Source organism: Haliotis rubra, unplaced genomic scaffold, assembly GCF_003918875.1.
Source record: "Haliotis rubra isolate DU_JTF1 unplaced genomic scaffold, ASM391887v1 Scf544, whole genome shotgun sequence".
NCBI classification, from domain to species: Eukaryota; Metazoa; Mollusca; class Gastropoda; order Lepetellida; family Haliotidae; genus Haliotis; species Haliotis rubra.
The window spans coordinates 86,804-97,106 of NW_025767240.1; the positions used below are offsets into that span (position 1 = coordinate 86,804).

The following is a 10,303-nucleotide window of genomic DNA, read 5'->3' on the forward strand; positions in this document are numbered from 1 at the left end:
ACGACTGACTACCGTGTCACAAATAACAACAATGAGCTTTACATATGATCACCTTAGTCTGTATATTTAGAACTAACAAGCCAAGTACTATATGTGATTTCTAACCAAGATTCAAGTTATACCCTAAAATGTATCTAACCTCATATAATTTTAATGATGCTCAAAATGAATATTCTTGTACCATTGTTGTCGGGATGTCTACCAGCATTACCATCCTGTAAAAGTAGGGTATGAAACGCACACGATGAAGCGGCAAAACATATGGTTTAATTGTTAAGGATAAGATTTCTCAAGCAATGTTGGCAAGTTCTTGCCTCCATAACTAAAAGGTCAGACTGAACCTATAGTTCAGATAGTCCTCGCATGAGATTGGTTCATATTTGTCTGAACCATCCAGACATTTAATCATGGTATCACTATTAGGGTTGACAAAGAAAGCAACTGATTGTCGACTCTGATGTTTCTTAACTTCCGCTTCAGGAATCAGGACCCGGTGTTTCTGAAAATAAGAAACGTGGAGGATATACTTGACACAAGAGGGAACAAAGTTCCTCAATAACAATCATGATTTCAGGTCAGGTCATGGACGCCATGACTTAGCTATATGTGAGGATGGCCGTTCTAGCATATGTTTAACCTAGGGCATGAAGTCAAGCTTCAACACTAACCTGTGGGCATTACCCGCCGCGGATGTCGGTGTGAGTAGCAGCCCAAGACGTTTACTGTGGATATTGACAATTCTGCGGAATATTGATGTTACATCCCGTATTCAAAACTTTCAGCTAATCAGGTAACGTTCCCTTATCCATAATCACCTTAACAGCTGAACCACATCTTTGTAGTTCGTATGTCGTGTAGGCCAAGTGGAATAAGAACACGGGGATAACATCGACGTACTATTTGATACGTCAGACCGTTCCACGTGGACTTTTACCAAGCTATGTCGGACCAGATCAGACCCTTCATGCCGTTACTTCTCTTAATGTGGACATTACCCGCCGCCTGTCTATGTGAATACTGATCAGAGTTACAGCCCGTATTACACACTTTCAGCCATTCATGTACCGTTTTCTTGCACAAGCTCAAGGTGTCCATGATCAGCTGAACAGCTGAACGATAAAACATTGTAGCAGACATCATGTACTATGTTGGTACAAGTTATTCTTAGATTTGGCTTGCCCAAAGAACATGGGATTAACGTCTACATACTGTTTGTGACGTCACCATGCACTCTGACGTTTTTACCTAATTTAACCAATCTGTGACTGACAAGATTGACTCTTCACGCCATAAACACAGGCAGTTACCCCAATCTGAAACTGACTGGTCTCAACTACTCACTGATCTTAACTTGGCCACAGAGAGGTTGTAAATATAAATGTATAAGAATCCGGACGCTGCGGCGGTTGTATTTTCAAGGGACATTCATTATTACCTACGAGGGCGAAAATATGAGGTTAATATTTTTCATACGGCGGGTAGCTCTCGCTGGGTAAATACCAACATTTATGCACTCGTGTCATAAACATACTATGATATGGGCACGAATATAATGTTCTTTTCATTACCGAAGGCGTGAAATTGAAGAAAATAAAAATAAAAATCTACTGTCTAACATAGGCTGGCTACCCGCCGTCACCGCATGTAGGGCGCAACGTCATAGAAGACACATGACGTCATAACATTGCTCATGACGTCGCGTAGCCATGACACATTGATATTGTGCAATTGGGCATCATATGAAATATATGAACCCCGATATCTTCGCCCTCATAGGTAATGATAGTTAAGTCCACTACTCTACATAAACACACACACACACACACACACACACACACACACACACACACATCTTGATGGGTTTTTTTGTTTGTGTAACGCTATAAGTAATTGTAAATAATCTTGTTTAAACCAGACAGTCTAGTGGCTGACATCATTAGCGTCAATGTACACGACACATTCATAGAAGGTCATTTTGAGCTTGCAGTTCATTTACACAAGTTTCACAATTTTGCGTGATGCTACGTTTGGTTCTATACAGTAACGTTTGCTCACTGTGCCTTTAAGCTGATCCGCAGTCCATCGCTGCATCATATCACCAATGTTGACCACGATGGCGCCGGGGACAGGCTTAGCCGGCACATACCTGTCATCAGTGTTCATCACCTGGAACATGTCAACCACATGTTATCAGTGTTCATCACATTAAAAAGATGTCATACCACATGTCATCAGTGTTCATCACATGAAACATGTCATACCACACGTCATCAGTGTTCATCACCTGAAACATGTCATACCACATGTCATCAGTGTTCATCACATGAAACATGTCATACCACACGTCATCAGTGTTCATCAGATGATACATGTCATACACATGTCATCAGTGTTCATCACATGAAACATGTCATACCACACGTCATCAGTGTTCATCAGATGGTACATGTAATATCACACGTCATCAGTGTTCATCACATGAAACATGTCATACCACACGTCATCACCATTCATCACCTGAAACATGTCATACCACATACATGTCATCAGTGTTCATCACCTGAAACATGTCATATCACATACATCTCATCTCATCTCATCACCAACACCACAAATACGCCGCCAGCACTCATCACCTGAACCATATCATATTATGTATGTTTGCACACTAACTTTAACGCGATATATGAACACTAACGAATTCATGTTCTCAACAACATTGTGCCCAGATATTCAAGCTGGCATTGTTTACAACATTTTGAGAGCTGAAACTTGTGTGACCATTCAGTATTTAGTTTGAACCCATGGCACCATGTATGAATAAGTGAAAACATTAGAATTAGTTACGTCCTTATGATTACGTCATCTGAACGGGGGTCGGTAGTGCATATTTTGTTTCCTGAAGTTTGTGATGCATTTATTGCAGACTTCGCGTTCTGGGGGAATAGCAAGATAAAAAGTCAAATAAAATGGGGATCGTGAGGCTGAAACATAGCAAAACCAATTTGCTTCAGTTTGACAGATAATAAGTAGAGAAATAAAAGACAAAAACAGCTGCATTTGTATCATTTTGTAAGTGAGGTTGACTGCTTTTTGAACGCCCCTCGTAATTGTTGTGCTTCATGTCCACATCATGATAAGAAAAGAAAAAAAGCATTCACGGAAGAAACTTAAAATGTTTTGTTTTTTTCAAACTGAAATATGTATTCAATGAATAAAGTGCTACCTGTTCTCTATATTCATCACTATAGTTTCATTTTGTCATGCTCAGTTCGTGTCGTTTTTTGTCCAGAAACACATTAAGAACCTTACCTCTAAGCCTCCAATGTCGTCCTGGAACAGCAGTGTTATTGTCCCATAGTCGGAGTGCTCTCCACAGCGAACTTGACCTGGCTTCACGGCTGTAGATGCAGAATTGGAAAGTCTCTGTAATTTATTAGATTGCATATGTACTCGTAAGAGAGAATTGTATATTTGAAACTGCAGTTATACAGTTCATTATTCACACCCTACACCCTTTCCCGACAATTACCACCAGACCCCTCCCTTACAGAAAGACACACCTCAACGTTTTATACAAAGCAACTGCAACAGTTCAACCCATTTCACACTGAGCAGTAACAATCCTTACATTCAGGCAGAGAGGGGTAGTACAGACTTCTCAGTGTGGTGGCGCCGCCTTTCTTGCCCATCAGATTGTGACACTTGCGCAGGTAATAGCGATCCTAGAACACGGGGAGAAATTGAGACACTCAGGCAGGTAAAATAGATCCTAGAACACGGGGAGAAATTGAGACACTCCAGCATGTAATAGCGATCCTAAAACACGGGGAGAAATTAAGACACTCGCGCAGGTAATAGCGATCATAGAACACGGGGAGAAATTGAAACACTCAAGCAGGTAATAGCGATCCTAGAACACGGGGAGGAATTGAGACACTCACGCAGGTAATAGCGATCCTGAATTACGAAGACAAATTGAATTCTGGAACAGATACAGAAACTGAAATTTCCGATACTGAAACATGAAACTGAAATCTGATTCCAAAAGGTGGAGTAATTGAATCTGAAATCAGACTATCTTGACTATTCTCAAAAGCAGGACCATCTTAAATGTAATGGCTCATGTTTCAGACCGGTAGACAGGGCATAATTCATCTCATGAATCAACGATGGGTGTCGTACCTGAAGCTTGAGGCTGATAGACAGGACATCAAGGATCCTGTCTGTCAAGTCTCTGCAGTCATCATAGAATGACACGAACGTGGACTTAAATTCCGCAGGGTTCTCCGGCCACAGCTGTAACAGACCAACCTTACTCTTGTGTCACCTAGGAGGATTTGAAGGGGGCTGTATAAAGGACATGGTAGGATAATTGACCTATGTGAACCTCTGTATAAAACTTAAGGTTTTTGAAGGTATAGGTATGAAAATAATCAGATATTTTCATGAATTGCTGACATGAAGCCATTTTTCCACAGTTTTATACTTATGACATCACTTAGCAAATTAATATCCCTGCGAATAGTAACACAAGGGCAGTATTTCGAAAATCTACTTAGGAAGAATTCCTTTTTCCAACGATATTGTACATAAATGTATCACCTAAGACTTGCCCATGAATAATAATTAAGAAAATAGTTTGTTTTGCGTACATAAAATAATACTTATCGTATTAACTCACAAGGGATTGCTATTGTCGGAATGTGTTCTTTATAGCTGAGGGTGGAGTAAACCACCACATTTCAGTTACATCACAATGTTTCAGCTTTATAGTGGATGAAATGCCAAAGTAAGGCAGGTCGTAACTGTCTACCACTTTGGTGTAACACACTATAATCCACATGATGCTGATAAACCAAGATACATGATCAGAATCAACCGGGATTCGAACACATGGTAATAGGTTCCTGGCACACACAAGGGGCGAAACTGTGCACAGAGAAGTGATGCGCCTTACATGACGAACTCAAAAGTTTGAAAATGTCTGTTCACTTTTCTTGGTTCAAAATATGGTTCATATGAAGACTTTTAAACAATTTCCAAGTTTTAATAGCAACATGAAGTGTATGTGAGAACACTTGATGCAAAAGAAAGTTTTGTAACAGTGTGTCGCTAAACGATGAATTCCTTGAGTGAGTGAGACTAATTTTACGCCGTTTTTAGCAATATTCCAGCAATATCACGGCGGGGGACACCGGCAATGGGTTTCACACATTGTACCCATGTGAGGAATCACACCCGGGCCTTAGGCGTGACGAGCGAACGATTTAACCACAAGGCTATCCCATCGCCAATTGAATGCCTTGAGCTAAAATAATTCGCTTTCATAGATCTTATCACTCACACAAAGTTTTAGTTTCTTGGTATGTGCAAACGTCAAGTATAGATTAATATCCACATCACTGCTAAAGAACGGTATGTTGTATGTTATATCTTGAGTCCATTAGAAACTACTCACTCGTCGGGTTTCAGTACAATCGGAATACAAAGCTACCACAACAAAAGGTAATTTCAATCTGGCTTCCATAGGTTTTTGGTGTTTTTTCGATAATGAATGAATGAGTTTATTTCTGCAATTAGGCCATCGGGCCATGCACAATCACGTGAAACAAAAATTCATTTTATACAAGATAATATACATGTTTGGTATTTACACACTTTTGATCACCAGGGTATACTTAATAAACTGCAGAGTGTGTGGAACAATACTGGTATCACTACATTATAAATATAAACCTCCCAACATTACATATGCATCACAGACGAAACGAAAATGTAATTTCATCCTGTTATTGTTACACATTTTACATGCGGCTATACTCGAAATTACTTGAAATTCTTCAAAAGAGTCTTGAAATGTTCAAGTGGCACCATAGTGGTTACAAGCATTCCAAGATTCAGCAAAAAAAAGATTTCTTATGAGCAGTCTTTACGTATATCCTTGGAGATATGCAGGCCATGACATATGCAATAAGCATTATTACGTTCAGCCAGGTGAGCTTCAAGCAGGATACACATTCCTGATAATGAACAATCGTAAATACCCCATCATGTCCGGGTGTAAAGTTGAACGCTTCCTTCAAATCTCCAACATTTCGCTCGGGGTTCAACCTTTTGGGGAAATAAACAAAGAGATATCACTGAACTGAGCCGTTTTGAACAGTATGGATCTCCGCAACTTCCCTATAATCAGTAGACTTTGGACAAGGCTAAAGGAAACCTTTCCCGTTATCTGCCTTAAAGGTCACATGCAACGCAAAACACAACTTTGCAGATTCTGATACCTTTCGGTATGGACTTACCGAAACAAAGCGTCAAAAATGCAAATTTAACTTATAAAGTTGAAAAATAACGCGATGAAAAAAAACGCGCGAAATCGGAGTTCAAACGTTTCACTAATTTTCCCCAGACTTTTCTGGGGAATACGGGTTTTAACAGCTGGGCTGCGCTCATAGCACGTGCGCAGTGAAATAGGTTCGCGCAACTTGGAAGTGGGCTGTCTTGTGAATACTCGGTGAAGGCTTTGGTGTGAGCTATTTGTATGTTATGACAGTAAATAAACTGTTTATTTAATTTCATTTGTCTGTTTCACCACACGTTCTTCTTACCGAGTCACTTTCTCAGTTCGATACTTAAAAGCAATGTCATTATTTAGAGTTGACACAATTTCTAACTGTGATATAGATATGTCGCTGTCACAGACAAAACTCAGTGTCTTGTTTTATTGACACCTGTGTGTCTGCCTGCCTGTCTGCTAATGACAATATTCAATACACAACCTCGATCACTGACCACATGCAATTTGAACTTAACACCAATCAGGCTATACACCATAAACAAAACGCATTGATTTATGGCCCGAGTTCGGTCTCTGTCACATTATGTAATTACACAGACAGGCAGGTGTGATACTTGAACACATGACATGTTATGATGTCTGTTGATTGCAAAATGTTATACACAAAAAATGAGCATGTATTTACAAAACCCAACTTTTTATATATACACACACAATGAGCCGTGGAGGCGGCATCTGCTAATGAACCAGCCGTTACACTTGAGTGCACATCCACCCGCTCTGACTGGGTTCGGTATCCCGGCTGCTTCCTTTCGAGGGAGGTAAACCCAAGTACAAAATATTGCACTTTTGATTAGCGATTATACCCTTATAATTTTGTTATTTGTTTTTTCAGCAATGCATATTATATGTCATGAAGAAGTGATAATTGTGTTTTAATTATGTTTGATTTTTTGGTTGCATGTGACCTTTAACCAATTTAGTATGTAGTGGACATGGTACAAAAATGAATTTGTCAGATAATTAGTTGTCTCCGAACAAGTCAGGCTGTAAACAATTTAAAATCAAATTTAATTTCATTAATAAATCAACTACAAAAATGGACGGAGCTACCAAATAACTGAAGTAAAAATAAGGCTACAATTATTCAGTGACTCACGATTCGCTTTCCAAGTCAACCCAGCCATGGTCACCATGATCTGCCTGGACTCGAGCAGACTTCCTTTTCTCTTCCACGGGTTGATCAAAGAAGGTGTTGGACACAGAGAACATGGCATCGACCTGGAATAACAATACCACATTCATCGACCTGTGTACAGTTGTACAAAACAACCTTAGCGCTAGGACTGTCGTAATGCATAAGCCTATGTTAAGGTATGGGAGCTCGGTCACCTTTGAGCAGCGCTAAGTTTTGTACAACGGCAAACATCGTGAAGGAAACAAGCAAAGTATGAATATAACACTGCATGGTCGACTGATGAGGGTATTTTGTTCTAATGGGTGAAGTATGACGGCACTGTATTAATGTACACTTTCCATAGGTGAGATATGACGGGACTGTATTAATATACACTTTCCATAGGTGAGATATGACGGGACTGTATTAATATACACTTTCCATAGGTGAGATATGACGGGACTGTATTAATATACACTTTCCATAGGTGAGATATGACGGGACTGTATTATTATACACTTTCCATAGGTGAGATATGACGGGACTGTATTATTATACACTTTCCATAGGTGAGATATGACGGGACTGTATTAATATACACTTTCCATATGTGAGATAAGACGGCAATGTATTAATATACACTTTCCATAGGTGAGATAAGACGGGACTATATTAATATATACTTTCCATAGGTGAGATAGGACGGCACTGTATTAATATACACATTGCATGGGGGAGATATGACGGCACTGTATTGATAAACACATTTCATGGATGAGATATGACGGCACTGTATTAATATACACATTGCATGGATGAGATATGACGGCACTGTATTGATATACACATTTCATGGATGAGATATGACGGCACTGTATTGATTTACACATTGCATGGATGAGATATGACGGCACTGTATTAATATACACATTGCATGGATGAGATATGACGGCACTGTATTGATATACACATTTCATGGATGAGATATGACGGCACTGTATTGATATACACATTGCATGGATGAGATATGACTGGTAGTGTATGAATATCCACTATCCACGGGTTATGCCTATCTAGAAACATGTGACAGCATGAACGCGCTGCGAATGACACATATTCACAAAACTTTATTTACTTGCTCATTGCCAAACAAGCCAGAACATGATGAAAGAGTACACATCTGGTCAAGGGGCTCACACACCCGACACGAGCCAGTCCATACTGTCAGACAAACACGGTACTTCAGCCTTCATTGTCACTTACACGACACATATCTTTAGTTGAAAAGTCAACAACTGATAGGTACAAGTGGAATCAGAGACGCCCTATTACATCACGGCGTGACCTACTTGTATTATATAACAAGTGCAAGGTGGCTTTGATCCCGGATAACCTCGTCAACAGGGTCTTTCCAGACGCAGTTACAACTGTTGTTAACCATTCGCTTTAATTTAACGTGCAAAACGTCTCAGATTTGCAGTAATAGATGACGGTTCTGTTTCAATACATGGACATTGAATGTAGGATACGTACTGGACTCTATCAATATACACTTTAAATGTGTGATGGATGACAGCATTATGTTGCTATTCAAAGAAAGTTAAACCTCAAATCCTTTCATTCGGACCCATGACGGAACGGATCCTCTTGTAACTAAGGGAGGTAACTATTATAAGCATAAACATCGACCTTTCCTAGGGCTACAACATTTCAACATTCTTCATATATCAAAAACTGAATATGTTGTTTACCTTTCTTAATAGCAAAACTACGGGCGCAATTGGGCCTGCCCGTGGACTACAACATCTCGACATGGTCCACAATACATTAGAAACAAAACATGCTGTTTACCTTTCTTTGTTCAATGCCATGATTAATCAGGTACAGAAAGCCTATTGTACTAAAGGCATCATATATCTCCTTGGCCGTGGTCTCCAGGACGTCACTCGTCACGGACTTGGGGTCGGTAACATTCAGTCCGTACTTCTGGAAGTCAATAATTGGGATAGCAGACGCCGCCATAGTGGCCCGTTTAGGCTGCTACATTAAATCCTTACCCAAGTCACGTGGCAGTCATGTGTATTGTTGCTGACCTACATCTATACAACTCTGCTATATATTAGTTTCTAGAAACGTGTGCATAATGATAATGGTCGTATTGGGAATTTCAAAAGATTTTAGGAGTAGTTTGTAATATCGCAACGATTTGTTAAACATTGAGTCACAGCTGACGAGGCAAACGCCGTGTGAGTCTTCCAATTTAGTTTAGAGGGAGTCTCTCCAACTCCTCTTACAGACGCAGTAGCCCAATGAATACTTGTAATGACTTGATTTACCGTCTGCGCTCGATTTCGTAGATCATGTACCCTTGTCATTGACTAAAGACGCCCTGAAGAACGGGATCAAACGCCAATATTGTGGGTTTGTTGGAACCTGTTCCCCAGTATGCTAATCAGTAACACAGAACGCAGTGTACTGCATGATGACTTTTGCCAGTTTCAACCTGGCAATAGCTCTAGCGCAAGTTTAAACAGAAACAATTGTGAAATCGTGTTAATCGTGTTATGATAAGAAGAATCAATCAGAATTTTTTGTTTTCCATTTTTTAGGTACAGTCATTTAAATCACTTCATAATGTTTGATACATATAGTATGACCAGAAATTATTGAGAATTTTAGGAATACGTTTAATTTGATTTCTAGTGTAAACAACCTTGACCTGCTATCAAGTGCTTGGTTTCATTCAAGAGAGACAGTTCCGTTAATTCTTTTTTCGTTAGTTTGTGAAGAGTTATCTCCCTTTGTTTACTTGCTAGCAGACGACA

The 10,303-nt window shown here is 39.7% G+C and overlaps 1 protein-coding gene across 1 annotated transcript; it reads right to left on the reverse strand.

The window, feature by feature from the left end:
• Window positions 1-245: 245 nt before the first annotated feature.
• On the reverse strand, window positions 246-9,512 carry LOC124253546 (proline hydroxylase buaE-like). The gene is made up of 8 exons (XM_046687349.1): window positions 9,330-9,512; window positions 7,461-7,582; window positions 6,048-6,114; window positions 4,186-4,299; window positions 3,632-3,725; window positions 3,313-3,401; window positions 2,056-2,166; window positions 246-499 (listed from the first exon to the last, which is right to left on the reverse strand). Exons 1-8 carry the CDS (start codon window positions 9,498-9,500, stop codon window positions 323-325), a joined length of 945 nt encoding a protein of 314 aa, XP_046543305.1. The 5' UTR covers window positions 9,501-9,512; the 3' UTR covers window positions 246-322.
• Window positions 9,513-10,303: the final 791 nt, after the last annotated feature.

Coding starts and splice junctions, on each gene's coding strand:
- LOC124253546 (XM_046687349.1), bottom strand. CDS start 9,500: ATGGCGGCGTCTGCTATCCCAATTATTGACTTCCAGAAGTACGGACTG. Junction 6,115..7,460: donor GTTGACTTGGAAAGCGAATC/GTGAGTCACTGA, acceptor TTTCCCCAAAAG/GTTGAACCCCGAGCGAAATG. Junction 3,726..4,185: donor CTATCAGCCTCAAGCTTCAG/GTACGACACCCA, acceptor CCCGTGTTCTAG/GATCGCTATTACCTGCGCAA.